This window comes from Miniopterus schreibersii (assembly GCF_964146895.1).
Source record: "Miniopterus schreibersii genome assembly, chromosome: 1".
NCBI classification, from domain to species: Eukaryota; Metazoa; Chordata; class Mammalia; order Chiroptera; family Miniopteridae; genus Miniopterus; species Miniopterus schreibersii.
Genome location: NC_138101.1, coordinates 180,933,048 through 180,950,177, shown reverse-complemented (window position 1 = coordinate 180,950,177; position 17,130 = coordinate 180,933,048). Strand labels below are relative to the sequence as shown.

The window sequence follows — 17,130 nt, the reverse complement described above, 5'->3', positions numbered from 1 at the left end:
ATAGGTGGTGTCCTCAGAGTTTCACCTGGACCCTACCCTGTATTTTCTATTCTCTGAGGTAGGGGATATGCTGTACTGAGATGTGATACCCACTGCTTTTGTCCAGAGCTAGGAGTTATTTGTTTAAGCATGTGTTTTGGGATCTCCCCAGGTAATTGTGGGGCTCTTTTTTAAAAAATTTTATTTATTGATTTTAGAGAGAGAGAGAGAGGGAGAGAGAGAAAGAAACATATTGATTTGTTGTTCCACTTATTTACGCACTCATTGGTTGATTCTTGTATGCACCCTGACAGGGGATTGAACCTGCAGCCTTGGTGGGCGTTTCAGGATGACACTCGAATCAACTGAGCTACCCGGCCAGGGCCAATTGTGGGGTTTTTGCAACTTTTCAAATCTCTGAAAAAATTGTTTTTGTCTTTTTTTTTGGTGGTGGTTTTGTTTTAATCCTCTTTGTATTAGAAGTTGTTGATTCTCTGATTGTCACTCGACTAGAAAGCTACCTGTGAGGTCTGTATTAGGCAAACAGACCGACTAGAGTTTTATTGCTGTTAAAATACATTCTACCTGAAGCCTTCATAGTTCATAGCAATGTATAATATAATGGCCGTCTATTCTTCTCTGCTTATTTTTACTTTGTTTTAATGTTGTATTTATTTTTACAAGTAGCCCTGAGCCCTTTTTGGAACAAAAGAGTGGGGATGGGCATAAACCAGCTTTTTTCAACCAGTGTGCTGTAAGAATTTTTAAAACACGCAATATCTGACTATTTAGTGAGGGGCACTGACCTCTTTTCCCTTAGACTATCAACTAAAAAAAAATGACAACAGCCAACACAATAGCTGTCTGGTGTGAATGAATCAAAATTATACCTATTTTTTTGTCAGATCAGCAAAAAATGTAATGTATTTTGCCTCTAGAAAGGACATTCCCATAAGTTGTATTTGAGTATTTGGTTATTTTAATTGAAGTCATTTTTTTAAATTACAAAAGCAATGTGTGTTCACGGCAGACAATGCAAATAGTACAGAGATGTGTACGGTATGAGTTGAGTCCCTTTCTCACCTCTCCCGCCTCACTCTGTGATGACCATTAATATTTTCTTGTATGCATCTAGAAGTTTTCAGTGATACACCTGTGCATACATAAGTATATGTGTATATTTTTCTCCCTAAATATATGGGATGATAAAGAAGTTAAATCCTTTTATCCTTCCCCATAATCTCTTCCTATTCTGCAGGTAACCATTGTAAGTAGTTCCTTGTATATGCTTCTAGAAATTTTCAATGCTATGTAAGTGCATGTATACACACACACCTACTCACATCTTTTTTTCCTTCATAAATGGGAGCATACAGTTATACTGTTCCAGAATTTGCTTTTTTTCACTGAATTATGCATCTTGCTTATCTTTCTATATTAGTACATAATACATACCTCATTCTTTTTAATGCCATTAGTATACTTTAAAAAAGTTATTAGCTGCATCTTAGTTATGAGGTTCCACCTGATTAATGTAGCACCGTTGGATTCAAAGGGAGCCCAAGTGCTACTTCTCATGGTCATTATTGAATGGAATGTGATTAATGAGAAAGATTGAAGAGTTTGGAGAGAGAGAGAGAGAGAAAGAGAGAGAGAGAGAGAGTGTGTGTGGGGGGGAGGGGAGAGTCACTTTCTGCTTTAGTGGCTTGCCCATATATTTCCCAATTAATTCTCTGACCTGACCACTCTTCCTGACACCTTGTGGCCAGGCCCCAGGGCCTCTTTGCCAGCTGGGTGGTTTCCCACTTCTGGCCACTAACTCCTTTTCTCAGGTTCCAAGGTAGCAACAGCCCCGATACCTACAAGCAGGGTATACCTTGAGAAAGCAGGTAAATCTTTTTAAAGAAAAGAGTTGCTCAGATCCTTGTTGAGTAAGGGAATTGAATATTAAATTAACTATTGTTGTCTTTATTACAGTTCTTAATAGTTGGAAGAATCATTTTAAAGTTGAATTTGTATAGGTTTTATATAATACCTCTTTTAGCCTCTGATCTCTAAATGTAGGGATTCTGACTTTCCAATTCTATCACATCAGGGTGCATTTATTAAGTATTTATAAAGTTATTCTATTCTATTGGGGGTAGCATCATTGATTGCATAAGAGTCCATTTTAAGTCAGAAAATTCACTGGTAGCCCTTGATGACTGGGGTTAACCTTTCAGGTTCAATAGAAGGAGCCATACTGTTGCCAGGACAACTAAAGTTCAAGATCATCTGGTCTCCAGGCAACCTTTTCCAACTTACCTCAAATGCTTTCCCAACCTTTTTCAGGAGAGTTCCTTCCCTGCCTTTCTCTTACAGCTTTGGGACCTCAGGAGGAGGAGAGCCCAAGATCCCTGGGATGATGTGAGGTTTGGAATTTTTGAAAGACAAAGTATATTGATCAGGTGGTAGTATCTGTGCTGGAAAGGAACAGTCAGGCTATAGAGGAAGGAGGACAGTTTCTCCCTACCCTTGTATCCAAAACATACTAACATCAGATTTTTTAAAAAACAGTTACTGAATATTTCCATACTCTTGATTCATGTTAGTCGTCCTGAAGCTTGTCAAGGTCTGACTCATTACTTCAGTGACTTGCGAGGGCAGTCATGCTGTTTGTGTTTCCCAGCATTTTAGAAGATGGTTGACCAACATACGAAATGCTGAGGCTGGTTAGCCTAGGAGTTCTCTTTCTGATGTCATAAGAGGTTACAATTGCCTTGGCCAACATAAGTCAGCAGTTGATTTGTTTAGGGCAGGCAGTGATGGAGTTTCTATGGGCTTCAGATTGTTTCAGGCCGAATTTTGAGATACTTAGAAATGCCTCCATTTTTCTGAAGAACTTTCAGAAAAGTGAACCAGGCCACTTGGGTTTTAGAACAGAAAGAACTTTATGCTGTCACTGTTACTGGGCTGCAATTTTGTATTTACTGGGAAGCGGCATTTCCCCACCCCTGGAATTCAACCCAACTGTTGAACTAATGCTAAATATATTATTTTTCCTAAGACAAACTAGTACTTAGGTTATCCTTTTAGTTACCCAGTTAGAAGAAAAACTCACGGGCTAAAAATGCTTCTCTTTGGTTTTCCCTATACCTCTTTAGTAGCTTCTATGTTTCTTAGTTCTCCCTCTTTTTTAAAATTTTTTAAAATTTCCTCTATCACCTCATTAGATATATAAGCACCTTTTTGCAGCTAAAGACAGCAGGTCCTCAAATAATGTTTTGTTAAACATTTTCTTATAATGTTGAGATGCTGTAGGAACTTAACTCTTGTTTGTATCAATTTGCTTATGGTAAAAGTGGTTTCATTATAGTCATTTCACTTCAAGTCACAGAGCCTATTGAACCTATGACGTTAAGTGAGGACTTAACTGTATTCATACCCCCATATGCAAGCAGCCATGAAGACTATGAGCTATCGTGGAGAGAGGCTCTTACATCTCCTGCATTACCTGGATTAGGTAGTGAGAATATCTGAGGAAGAAAATACAATTCTCAGCCAAAAAACCCCCCAAAAAACACAGTAAAAATGGTATTAATAATGTCACCTAATGTTTTCTGAGCTCTCAGCTGTGCGAAATGCTCTACGTGGGTATCTTCATTTGATCTTCACAGTGGAACTCATGAACACCCTTATTGGGGAAGGTACTAGAGCATCCCCATTTTATAGATAAGTCACAGAGAGTGCAAAACTGCTAACTACATCTTGAAGTGACTTTGGTGGGCGGTCTCATGTTTAATTTCTGCAAATTTTCCATTTAGTTTCATACCATATCCATGTTTTTGTTTTTGCTTTTTTTATTTATTTTAAAAAATATATCTTTATTGATTTCAGAGAGGAAGGAAGAGGGAGAGAGAGATAGAAACATCAGTGATGAGAGAGTCATTGGTCAGCTGCCTCCTGCGCGCCCCCCACTGGGGATGGAGCCCGCAACCCGGGCATGTGCCCCCAACCGGGAATCGAACCGCCATCTCCTGGATCTTAGTTCTGTGCTCAACTGCTGAGCCACATCCAGCTAGGCTGCTTTTGTTTTTAAATATGTTTTTATTGATTTTAGAGAGAGAGGAAGGGAAAAGGAGAGAGAGAAATATTGAGGAGAAAAACATCTACCAGCTGCCTCCTGTATGTCCCCTATTGGTGACTGAGCCTGCAAGCTTGGGCAAGTGCCCTGACTGGGAATTGAACCAGTAACTTCTTGGTGCATGGGATGCCCTTCAACTAACTGAGCCACACTTCCAGACTCATGTTTGTTTTTTTATGTAAAAATAACTTGCTCTCCAGGTCTTTTAGTAAACTGATGCATTAGGAAGATAATACTCTTATTTCCCACTAGCTTGCCCCAGAGAGTTTTGCACACACCTGTGAGAAATACAGCCTTAAGAGTTACAGCAGTTTGGCCAATCAGGGAGTAGTTAACCTAAAATTTGAGAAGGCCTGTGGGCCTGGGATGAAGCCCGGGGCAAAGGCAGAGCCAAGGTGAGGAGGGGAGGGCAAGGGTTGGTGTGTGCGTGGGGAGCTGGTGCTGGGCGCTCCATTCCCAAGGTCCTGGTTGAGTACCTGTTAGGACGTTTGCTAGGAGTTAGAGGTTATGAAGGTAGGAAACTTCTTTCACAAAGTTCATGAAGTAGTCTGGGAAATGAAATACAACAAGCTCATAGCTTTGCATCATTACCTAATTATTCAATACTGGTTTAGGCGTTGAATACAACAGGCCTTCAGAGAAGGCAGTGTGTGTGGTGTGTCTAAAGTGGTTGAGAAGGTTTTGTGGAAGAGGTGAGAACAAAATAAATCCCTGTAGGATGGGGGTCACAAGAAGTAGGAGAGAGGAGGACAGTGTGGGCTAGAGAGTGAGTCTCCTTGCCTTCTTATTTATTCTGATTAATATTCATGTGTATATTTATTTATGTTTTCTCTCAAAATCATAGTGTTTTCCCTAAGTTAGTCTTTACAAAATTACCCCCAAGAAGACAGGACGTACATATATTTGCCAGATCTTTTTTGGGGGATCTAAGTCAAGCATTGCCACTTTGTTGGCCATTGCTGCCAGATGATGTTTCATGGGCCCTGCATTATCCTTGCAGAAGCTGCATCTGAATGGCCTCAGGGGAGTTGTGAACCCTCACATTGACGCATTCCTTGCCCCTACTCTTGTCTTACACCTGACCTCACAACACTGAGATCATTTGCCTTTGTAAACACCTGAGTTTGCAGCTCATGGTAGTAAGACTTCATTGAAAAAAGGAAAAGGAACTTTAACAAATAAATTCTCATTAAACGAAGTTGCTTTCAGAGCTTAAGAACCTTAGTTTAAAAAGCTAATCTGCCCTTTTTCCAAATCTCATCTTAAAATTTCTATTGGGTTTTTACCAAAGGAAGTAACATCTTTGTCCTGTAGTTTTAGGCTACTTTTCCTTCTCTTTCTGTGATTAGGGCCTGGCTGCCTGTGAATGGGAGACTGAAAGATAGAAGCCTGGAAAGCCCATTTCTATTGAATTTATATAACTTTTCCCGCTGCGTCTGACTAAGGGCCTGGCAGGGGGGAAAAATCAGCTGAACAATACTTTCAATATAAAGTAATGCACAAAAACAGAGGGTTAGGAAATTCAGTTTGCCTCTGCAAATGCCTTATCTTTCTTTTTGGCATTTGGTTTGGCCCTTTTGCTGTCTTTTAGGCTACTGTAGTTGGTAAAAGGCTGCCAAACACTACAATAATTCTTCCTTGTGTTTTGGCTGATGACATAGTTCTCTTCATTGAGATATTTCTGTGGCCTAGTAAACTCTAAATGTGTGCCTGTGGCTAGATTTGGATGGACGCCCACGAAACTCCTGCTCACTGCTCAGCTCTGCCTCTAACTTAAAGACGATCTGCCCCTCATTTAAAGATGAGCCATCTTCTCAAGTCTTGGTTTTGTGGTCCCAGCTCCACAAGGATGAAGTGGGCATTAGTCAATATCCGTGGTGGTTTTGAATGAAAGACTGAGTATGTGAGGTGTTTATAACCTCCAAGGTAATTAGGAGAGAACAGTGACTTCGCTTACTTCTGACCTCTTGGAAAATGGGCTGGTTTTTTCTGAGGTTTCCTGTGGTGAGGACTGGTACAAGTTGGACCAAGCAGGTCGAAGGTAAGTTCCCTCTTCCTGCTGTGGAGTCTGTAAGAAATAAGCCAGCAGGGAGAGGATCTTAGAAAGGCACGTAATGGAAGAGCCAGAGCACAGGGCTCTCTGCTGAGTGCCTTCATGTCACCTTCCCTCCTCACCAGGCACTGAGCGACCGCTTCAGCGGTGAGATCCCTGATGACCAGATGGCGCACAGCTCCTTTTTCCCAGACGAGTACTTCACCTGCTCCTCCTTGTGCCTCAGCTGTGGGTAAGTGAGGCCAGCCGTCTCCCCATCTTGGGAAGAGGCTCAGAATGGTGCTCGCCAGACGTCAGTGCGCATGCAGATCATCTGGTTAAATTACAGATTCTGTTTGACGGATGAGGTGGGGCCTGAGATGATGAGTTCCAAATTCCCAGGTGATCCTGGTGGTCAGGGGACCACACTTTGAGGTTGCAGGGGATTCCAGAACACATGGTTATGAAGAATCCCCTGAAGATTTCAGCCTGGTTTAGATGTGAAATTGACTGGCTTCCGGTTTGGGCAGTTTTTACTGTAGAAAACTTTAGTTTGCCTGTTTTTCCATGTTTCTCCTACCAGGGCTTCCAATCATAGTTATTCCATTTGTTCAAATAATATTTGATAGATAGCCCAGGGTGTGCAAAGCACTGTAGTTCATATCAATCCTAGTTGATTCCTTTCACTGTGCAGGCAAAAGCTTAGAGCATATTAGAATTATCCAGGGAGCTTGCAAAACTATCCAGGCCTGGACCCCCACCTCCCCAGAGGCTGATTTAATGGATCTGGGGTGGGGCGTCAGCATTGGCATATTTAAAAGGCTCCTTTATTCTAATGTGTAGCCTGAGTTGAGGACATTGCATTTGGAGCAGTGTTTCTCAAACTTCAGTCTGTTTATGCATCATTTGTAGATTTTGTTAAAATGCAGAGTCTGGATCAGCAGGTCTGGGTGAGTATCTGCATTTCCAACAAACTCCCGACTGATGCCTGTGATGCTGGTCTGTGGACCACACTTTGTTACAGGGGATCAGAACAGTGATTCTCAACTGAGCATGCATCAGAAAAACCCGAAGGATACATTCAAATAAATTGTTGGGCCTTGCCTCCACAGTTTGATTTAGTGAGTCTGATGTAGGGCCTGAGAACTTGCATTTCTGGTAAGTTTTCAGGTGATGTTGCTGGTTGGGGACCACACTTTGAGGATCACTGGATAAATTTGAGCTGTTGATGCTATTAAATCTCAGTTTGTTGACTTGTCTGATGAAGCCCAGGGGATTTAAATGCAGAGTGTTACAGTCAGATTGCAGTCTCCATGCCCTATACTCACTCCCTGCTCTTCCATCTCCTCTCCACTATATTGTCCTTACTGACATTTGCCCAACTACAGAAGCAGACCTGGGCCTTTTCTGTTGTGAATAGCCTTTTTGCATTAAACCCTGTAGGCCACCAGCTGGGCACTGAACCACTTGGCTCTGAATTTGTAAAAAGGACTTGGGTGTTGGATTAGACAGTCTGGGGTAGGGAAAACTAGGATTACCTTGGACAGAGGGGTGTTTGTTGCCACTGTGTTTGTCTTCCTTTTTGCTTGCCCCATGAGCCCAGCACGAGGGTCTTAGGCTCTGTTGGATCATCGCTTTTCCATTCTAACTGAGCTTCACCAGTCTTGCCAGGACTTTCCCTTCTATCATAGGGAAACTCTAAAGTCCTGATCTCTGTGTTTGCGTTGTCAGGATGGCAGAGCTCACTGTTCATTTGGAAGGTTTTCTTGTCTGGCTTTAGCCTGCTCTTAATGCATTGCCAAATGTTGGGGGATGGTTTTTGTTTGGCATCTTGGCAGCCTGTTTGGGTTAAACTTATTTCATGCTGTTTGGATTTTTTACTTTCCTGAGAGCCATTCAGGATTCATCTCTTGTCAAGGTACTATCTTCTGGTGCCTCTGTTCCTACTGAGGGGCCAGGTGGTTTTTCTAAGAGCTTTCTCATTTCTCTCTGTCTCCTTGTATAAGGGTACTAATTGCTTTATCTTTGTGGTGGTGTTGATTGCAAGTATAAGAGAGGCATGTGGGTTCCTGAGACAAACTGTGCTCAGTAGCTGGGGCCTACTAAATAACCAAGGTTCGGTTTGGGCCCTGTGTCTGGATCAGGGTCAGATTCTTTTGCATAAGTAGCATTGGCTCCCTTGCCCGCCTCATTGTCAGCTTTTGGGCTTTACTCAGGGCTGGATGTAAGAACAGCATGAATCATGGGAAAGAAGGAGTACCTCATGAAGCCAAGAGCCGCTGCAGCTACTCCCACCAGTATGACAACCGAGTTTATACGTGCAAGGTGAGTCCTCAAAGCTTCTCCCTGCTCCAGCAGCTGGCTTGCTGGTCATACTCTCCTTCTGGAAAGATTGGCTTGGGGCACCTTTGCTGCATCCCAAAGTATTTGACATTCAAATTGCACATCTCTGGAACTTCTCCCCAGCTCTAACCAAAAGAACTCATATGTCTTTGTTGCTGGGGCCCTGTGGTACTTTTTTAAAGCTTATTTTCCCCTTAGTCTGTTGAGCTTGTAGGCAAGGTCAACCATTTGTTCTTAAGAACGGAAGTGCTGTTCAGGCACCCAGTTTTGATTTCTTCTGTCTGTGATGGGTGTATAATTTACAGCTCAATTTGGGAGCCTGGGATGGGTATACATTCAATTCATGACCATTCTGGGCACTGGCTGGTTTAGAGAAGTGAACTTTCTTCTGATGTGCTAAACTCGGGGTCTGTAAACCCTCAGCTGGTTTGTGGGGAGCAGGGGCTGAACAGGGATGTGAAGGGCGTGGGGGCCGGTGTCCAGAGAAGAAGCTGGCAGCGTGCTCCATGTTTCAGGCCTGCTATGAGAGAGGCAAGGAGGTCAGCGTAGTGCCCAAGACATCTGCTTCCACCGACTCCCCCTGGATGGGTCTTGCAAAATATGCCTGGTCTGGGTGAGTTTAAACAACATAGCTAAGGGTTGTTTGGTGTGTGTGTCTCCCCAGGAACCTGGCTGGGTAATAGTATCTATTTGAATTCCTTGTAGGTATGTGATCGAATGTCCTAACTGCGGCGTGGTCTATCGTAGCCGGCAATACTGGTTTGGGAACCAAGATCCTGTGGATACAGTGGTGCGGACAGAGATTGTGCATGTGTGGCCTGGAGTAAGAGCAGTTTTATTTCTTCTTCTTCCTCTTGTGTCGTTCAGTTATTCATGAGTGTGGGAAAGTGGAGCTTGTTTAGAATGAAGGTTAACCGTGAATTCAGTGTATTGGTGGCTTAGGAATGCGTGATCTGGAGAGCCTTTCTTGTTCTAGATTGTTCATTATTTCCATTTCTTTTTGCATAAACACTAGAAACACAACTAAATAAAAAATGAAAAATTGATCTATAGTTATATTGCCTTAGCAAATAAAACTTCATTTTGTCATATTCTTCTCACTCATTTTTAACATGCATATGTTTATATAGATGTAATTTTAATTTACATGCCATTTATCTGCCTTTTTCTCATACCATAATTTTATCATTTCCATATTGCTTCCACTTTTCATGATTCTCATTTGTAGTCACTGTGTAACATTCTGTCTGCTGTTATAGTTTGAGTCCCCAATCCCTTTTTAAACTTTCGAGCTGTTTATGAGGTTTTCTTATTTTCAAAGAAAATGCCATAGGGATCATCTTTACGTAAGACAGCGATTTCTTTGTTTTGGAAAATTTCCTGACATATATTCTAAAAAGCGGGATTACTATAGACTTACTACTTTTTATTTTGACTTTTGAGTTCAGGATGTTGGAAAAATAAATCTGTTTATGAGGCATTGATACGTTGCTTGTATTCTGCATTAAACCACAATTCACACTTGGAATACCCATAAATCACAACACATCCAAAACCTTTCCCTTCGTGGAAAAAAAGATAAGCAATTTTCTCAAAGGGACTTATTTTACTTGGTGATGTTCCCCTTGTTGGGTGATGCCTAAAGTCACCTGTCAGCCTAAGAGGCCTACCTGCAGATCCACCTTTGAGCTTTCCTCGATCCTTCAAGATACTATAAAATGGATGATTTTCTTATTGTTTTGTTCTTCTTCTTTCCAGTTTCCAGCCCCACTGAAATTTGTCACTGCGGTGTGGTCTCATTTCTGGAGCCCACGCCCTTGACATGATGGTCCAGACCATTCTGGGCCAAGCATTTAATATTGCCTCACACTAGTATAATTTTCTTTACAAGGTATTTTATGACTAATGTCTTTTGTTTTTTGATCTGCATTAGTTCTTCCTTGTAAAGCTATTGTCTCTACGACAACATAGTTTATAGTCCAAGGAAACAGTAATACTATAGTTTACTTTTAGGCTGCGCTCCTCACTGTCCATGGAATTAGGGAATACAGGCTCCTCCTCTTCTGTTCATTCACTCATCCATTCATTATTTCAACACGCTGATGAGTATGTGTGCTCAGAATTGAACTAGATACTTACAAAATACAAAAATGAAAAAGTGATTATTCTCAGAGGGTTTACATTCTAATAGGGAGTCAAGTACATAAACATAATGTACTTATACGTGGAAATAGGATTCCTGGAGATGTACAGGGATTAGAGGAACTGGGAGGAAGGGTTCCTAACCCAGCCTGGGGTGGGGGGGCTTCTTGTGGGAGGTGTCAGTTCTTTACATGAGTGTCTCCTGGATTGTATGTCTTGCTTATGGGCAAAAGAAGTCCTGATCGAACAGTTGCGAACCATCTTATGGTTACCTTGAAGAGAATCAGTAATGACTGGTTGGTGTGATATTGCCTGGAAGCCAGAGGGATTCCTGGTCTGTCCCCAATTTTCTTTGCCTGGGGTTTGTGGTTCTGAGTTGGATGTGATGAGTGTGCAACTCACCCAAGACCCCTCTCCCTTTTTCCTTTGACTACCTTCATTCAGAGCATGATGGGAGCCTGCATTTTCATTTCAGACTGATGGATTTCTGAAGGACAACAACAATGCCGCCCAGCGCCTCTTGGACGGGATGAACTTCATGGCTCAGTCAGTGTCTGAGCTTAGCCTTGGGCCCACCAAGGCTGTAACATCCTGGCTGACAGACCAGATAGCTCCAGCCTACTGGAGGCCCAACTCCCAGATCTTGGTATGGTGTGGCAGGATGCTCCTGTACCGCTTTACCCTGTCCTAAGCTTGTTCTGTGGGGGATGTGTGGAATTTCTCTCCCTGTCAGGTTAGCTCCCGGAGTATTGGAAACGGGGGATGCAGTAAGGCAGGCAGTGTCCTCTTCACCCACTGATTTCTGTGTTATTCTGCAAGAATTTTCTTGGTGGTGGATTTTCGTTTTCTTACCTGCAAAGGCCAATCATTATTGACCAGATGTCTAAGGTCACAGATATAGAATCTGAAGGAAAGGGGCCTTTAGAGGTCATTCAAGGTCCCCCTTGGCTTGATCCATGAATCTCTGCAGCACCCACAGCAAAGGAGCACCCAGCTGTGGCCCAAATACTTTGCAACAGGGAGCTCTCTCCTCACCAACCTCGCAGAGGCTCTTTTGAAAAGCTGTTAAAAAAAACAAAGTCTCATTTCTCTTCTGGCAAGAATTAGTCCTTTTGAGAATCCTGTGACTTAGTCACATTGTTTGAGAACCTTTCCAGGCACTTCTTGGAAGAAAATGATAATCACAGCCTCTTCAGGGGGGCATTCTGTGTGGCTGAAGGTTTTAGAGCCCCTCTGTTAGGACTCTCGGGGTTCTGCCTTTTCAGGGTGGTCCTGTGGTCCTTCCCCTGGGTCTCGGTAACTTTCTCAGCTGAGCAGATTTAAATGATACCTTACCTGCCTCTGTTTGTTTTGGGCTTGGAACAGAGCTGCAGCAAGTGTGCTACATCCTTTAAAGATAATGACACCAAGCATCACTGCCGGGCCTGTGGAGAGGGCTTCTGTGATGGCTGTTCATCCAAGACCCGGCCGGTGCCCGAGCGGGGCTGGGGGCCTGTGCCCGTGCGGGTGTGTGACAACTGCTATGAAGCCAGGAACGTCCAGTTAGGTAACGTGGGGTGTGAGAGCTGCAAGGGTGGAAGGGGGGACCTTTCTCCTTGGCACTGGGTGTTGGGAACTGGACTCCCATATGCCCAGCCCTGTTCCTAACTGCATCACTCTTCTGAGAGCAGTTGCTTCCTTGGTCTAGGCCAGTCATTCTCTGAGTCCTGGGGGTGCTGTTTCTTGGTAGTGGTGGTTGGGTAGTCCTGTCCTGTGTTTACCAGACACGACTTAGTCTGAGTCTTCTCCTTGGAGAAGGCTCTAGGTCATGTTTCTGGAACCTTTCTGGTGTATTTTAAAGGAAGGTTATAAAATAGCCCCAGAGGGTTGGGGTAAAGGACTAACAGATGTTACCCGATTTCGGGGTCTGGGCTGACCTGACCCGTAGCCCAGACCCTTGCAATTGTTGCCTGATGGCATAGTGGTATCCCGCAAGAAGAACCCAGAAGTGCTCTGCTTTTCTATTTGGGAAATAACTAAGCTGACGGCTTGTCCTTTATCATTGTCTACAGATGTTACTGAGGCACAGGCAGATGATGAAGGTGGGACACTGATTGCTCGGAAGGTGGGCGAGGCTGTGCAGAACACTTTGGGAGCCGTGGTGACAGCCATTGACATACCACTAGGTGGGCCTGGTAGTGCTTCTCTCAGGGGTAGTGTGTGTGGGATGAAAGGTTTCAGAGTGCCCTAGGCTGTCATTCTGTCAAAGGCTTTCAGACCCAGGTTGTGTTGGGCAGCAGGAAGTTGACTGAAAATTGGTGAACATTTGCTTACTTCTGCAGAATACCGTAGTGTTTTCATGTTTCTCTCTGCAGGCCATTCTCTTATACCACTGATTGCTGCATAACAAACTACCTGAAAATGTAAAGGCTTAAAACAACCACTGTTTTACCATGTCTCACAACTGAAAGTCAGGAAGGGTAATTCTTCTGCTTCAGGTGGCATTGCCTGGTTACTACCTGATATTCCAGTATGGCAGCTGGACTGGTCTCAAGGGTCCATGCCAATGAACTTATATGCTGGGCCTTGGCAGGGATGCCTGGAAGGCTGGGCTTAGTAGACCCTCCCTCTCTCCATATATTCTCCAGGCCTCTCCATGTGTTTTGTTTTTCCCCCCAAATGATTATTTTGTGTGTTTTTTAAATTGATTTTTAGAGAGAGAAAGTGAGGGGGAGAGAGAGAGACATCATTGTGAGAGAGAAACATCGATTGGCTGCCTCCCACATGTGCCCCAATTGGGGATTGAACCCACAACCTGGTTATGTGCCCTGACCAGGAATTGAACCTGCCACGTTTTGGTGTATGAAACAATGCTCCAACCAACTGAGCCACTCGGCCAGGGCTCCATGTGGTTTCTTCATTGGTAGTTAGACTTCTTTACATTATGGCTAAGGGCTCTAAGAGCTAATATTCCAAGAGACAAGTAGAAGCTGCCAGTCTCTTTTAAGGCCTGGGTCTGGAAATTTCACCTCTGGTTGTGAGAGGTACTTGTAACCAAGATGGGAAAAGGGAGAGGAAGGGGAACCCAGCAGTGTGTGGAGAGCTTGGCAGGGTTGTCTGGACTGGGGAACTTCAGCCCTTTGTAAGGAAGAGACCATGGACTCCTGAGTGGGTGGTAAAGAAAATTGCTTGTAACAGATTTAATCACAGTGGCTCACAAAATGAACAGACGATGAGCTTTGACTCCAGGGTATATAGATAGATGGATTTGCCCAGGCTTGAAGTTCAGGTTGTGTCTGCTGTCACGGGTAACTGGGAGGGGCAGGAGCTGCCCTTGGCAAGAGAGCCTACCAACTGTGCTCACCAAGTGCTCACCTGCTGTTGAGTCCCAGGCCAGTGCGTTAGACATGTTATTTCTTGTAATCCCCATAACAGCTCTTGAAGGTGGGTTGTTAAAGATCAGGAAGCCAAGGCCCTGAGAAGGAAACTCTCGCAACCCTGCAGCTGCTAATTAACTCAGTAGAACTGGGATTTGAATGAAGATATCTCCTGACTCCAAAGTTCTACTTCTTGTTACTCCAGTGGTTCTTACTTACTGCAGCTGTACCTTAGGATCACCTAGAGAGCTTAATAGATACACAGATTTCAGTGTATTCCACCCAGCCCTGAAGACTTTGGCCTGGGTGGAATGAGGTGAAGATCAGGCACCAGCATGTTTAAAAATGCCATAGATGATTCTTTGTGCAGTTGGATTTCGAGCCATTGGAGGGTCTGAGGATGTCTTTGTGCCCTATGGGACTTGGGGTGTTGGGTTCGCGTGTCCTGCCCATCATGGTTTCTCCTCTGCCACAGGTCTGGTAAAGGATGCGGCCCGGCCGGCGTACTGGGTGCCCGACCATGAGATCCTGCACTGCCACAGCTGCCGGAAGGAGTTCAGCATCAAGCTCTCCAAGCACCACTGCCGGGCCTGCGGCCAGGGCTTCTGTGACGAGTGCTCCCATGACCGCCGGGCTGTCCCTTCTCGAGGCTGGGACCATCCTGTCCGAGTCTGCTTTAACTGCAATAAAAAGCCCGGTGACCTTTAACCCTAGCTCCCTCCACGTCCTTCACAATTCCTTAGGTTCTCAGGGTTAGAAACAGAAGTCTCATTGAGGTAGGCCCTCCTCCTGGTCACCTGTTGTGGTGTGTATCCTTTCTGCTTATCCTGGGGCCACTTTCCCACGGTGTGGGGTAGGGCAGATGACAAGCTGGGGGGAGCCTGGCGGCAGGCCCGAAGGCATAAGCCCCTTAGGGCAGGGGACCGAGCAGCTTATAGAATCCATTGCATTTATTTCAGTTAAAAATGACAAATATATACCCATATAGACATATGAAAGGCATATGGAGTCTGTTCAGGCTGCTGCTGGTTGCAAAGACTTACTTCAGTCTGTCCCCAGCACAGGGATACGGTTGCAGTGGTAGCAGGTCTTCCCCATAAAACCGAGCCAGGTACAAAAGCCACTGTGTTGCTGGTCACCTTTTTTTCTTCTCAGGCCTTCGGAGCCTCTCCTTTCCTTGCCTTTTCCCTTCATGCCTCTTGGTTGCCTGGAGAAGTGAGGTTCCCAGGTACTTGCTTGGAATAGCCTGGAAGGGACCTACCTGGGCCCTCCAGAGCTGGATCCCAATCCTTGGCCTAAGCCTGTTTCAGAGACCACTCAACTTAGTGTGCAGGTCACCAGAGTGGGTGGAGGGTGAGGGGTAGGGTCCTCAGCCCTGAGAAGTCAGAGTGCAGGTGATGTGACGTCCTCATACCTGGGGAGAGCTGGGAAGGAAGTGGGCCTCCCCAGCAACGTTCCCTGCTTGTTGCTGCTTCTATCTGTGCATCCACTTGACTTTCCCAAAGGCCATACCCTGCTCCAAAATAGAGCACCTGCTTCCAACCCCCTCAAGCCCACCATCTGCTTCTGAGTGTTGCACTAGGATTTTTATTGCTTATTTTGAAGTGTCTTAATTCTTTGTTCCCAAACACATGACTCCTCTTGCTATTGGAGGGGTGATCATGAGAAATCTTCCAGGGAAACAGAGCACAGAATGGACTGTTAATTGTTTTCTGTTTTTGTCTTTTTGAGTATATATAAGTATTTCAACAGATCATGAAGAAAAAAATTCTCTCTGGTTCTTGCAAGAGAAGTCAAACAAACTTTTCTCATTAAGAGCTGGAACATCCATCTCTGTTGTGACTGGAAAGAGACTGTTGTGCTGAAATCCTGTCATCATGGTGGATTTTATCTTCAATGGCCAAAAACGAAGATTTAAAAAGTGACATTGTTCTTGACCGAACTGGTGGGTGGGCGGAGCTACAGGGAGGTACTTGGCAGTCACCCTGGTGTGAGTGTCAGTGTGACTTGAGCCCTGGAACACATCGGTCCTCAGACCTACTCCCTTGCTCCTGTGGCCGTGACTGAGGCCCTACTCTCGTACTGTGTATCATCAACTTCGCCATTATAAAGGAATCTTCCTGCTGAACACAGACTCTGCTGACTCCTTCCTTTCACGCCATTAGTAAGTCCTGTCCCTCTTTCTAGTTTATAGGAAGGTAGCTGGTGGCTTTCCAAGCAGAAGCCAGGTGAGGCGTATTTCTAGGGCATGGTCATATTTTACCTGTAAATACCTCAGTTTATTACTCTAACAAGAACTTAAAAAGCATAGCCATGTATCACAAAACCATTATCATATGGGTTTTAATTTCACAACAACAGGCTGTTTTTCCCCAGCTTTGGATAGCGTGTCCCAGCTCTGTTTGCTAACTTGAACTAGGATCTTTGTGGATATTTCCTAACAGTGTGTTCAAACTGATGATCAGAGAATTTTTTTTTTTTTATATATATATGTTTTGTTTTTTAAAATTGATTTTTAGAGAAAGGGGGGGAGAGAGAGAGAAACATCGGTGAGAGAGAAACATCGATTAGGGGCCTCCTGCACGCCCCCTACCAGGGGATCGGGCCCGTAACCCGGGCATGTGCCCTGACCAGGAATCGAACCAGTGACCTCTTGGTGCACGGGATGGGGCTCAACCACTAAACCACACCAGCTGGGCCAGAGAACTCTTCTAGTGGTTAGAGGGCTCCACACATGCTCAATGACCATGCAGTTCTCTTGTACTTTGGCTGTTTACCAGAGCCTTCCACAGAGGGTGTGGGACCAGGTGGTTGTGGATTAGGGCTCAGAACCACAGCACAGGCCGAGCTATGCCAGCCTGATCTGGAGCAGGGCACCCGGTGGTGTAGTCGTAGCAGCAACTTAACAACTTGTGTTCTAAGGGTTTCACTCCGGTAGCTGTGAGCTCACATTCCCTGGGGAATCCCCTCTCACAAAGAGGCTGGGTGCCCAGCCAGGCGTGGCTCAGTGGTTGAGCGTCAACCTAGGATCCAGGCAATCGGGGTTCAAGTCCCGGTCAGGGCACATGCCCGGGTTGCGGGAACGATCCCCAGTCGGGGGCGTGCAGGAGGCAACTGATCAATGACTCTCTCATCATTGATGTTTCTATCTCTTT

The 17,130-nt window shown here is 44.6% G+C and overlaps 1 protein-coding gene across 1 annotated transcript in view; it reads left to right on the top strand.

Annotated features, from left to right (window-relative positions):
- ZFYVE1 (zinc finger FYVE-type containing 1) overlaps positions 1-16,110 on the top strand; it is a 51,366-nt gene extending 35,256 nt beyond the window's left edge. Inside the window, exons 5-12 of the mRNA XM_081131512.1 lie at positions 6,281-6,387; positions 8,351-8,459; positions 8,993-9,090; positions 9,183-9,300; positions 11,095-11,265; positions 11,985-12,165; positions 12,671-12,784; positions 14,451-16,110. Coding sequence (XP_080987638.1) covers positions 6,281-6,387; positions 8,351-8,459; positions 8,993-9,090; positions 9,183-9,300; positions 11,095-11,265; positions 11,985-12,165; positions 12,671-12,784; positions 14,451-14,683 — 1,131 coding nt within the window. The 3' untranslated portion in view covers positions 14,684-16,110. The remainder of the gene's footprint in view (positions 1-6,280; positions 6,388-8,350; positions 8,460-8,992; positions 9,091-9,182; positions 9,301-11,094; positions 11,266-11,984; positions 12,166-12,670; positions 12,785-14,450) is intronic.
- Positions 16,111-17,130: the final 1,020 nt, after the last annotated feature.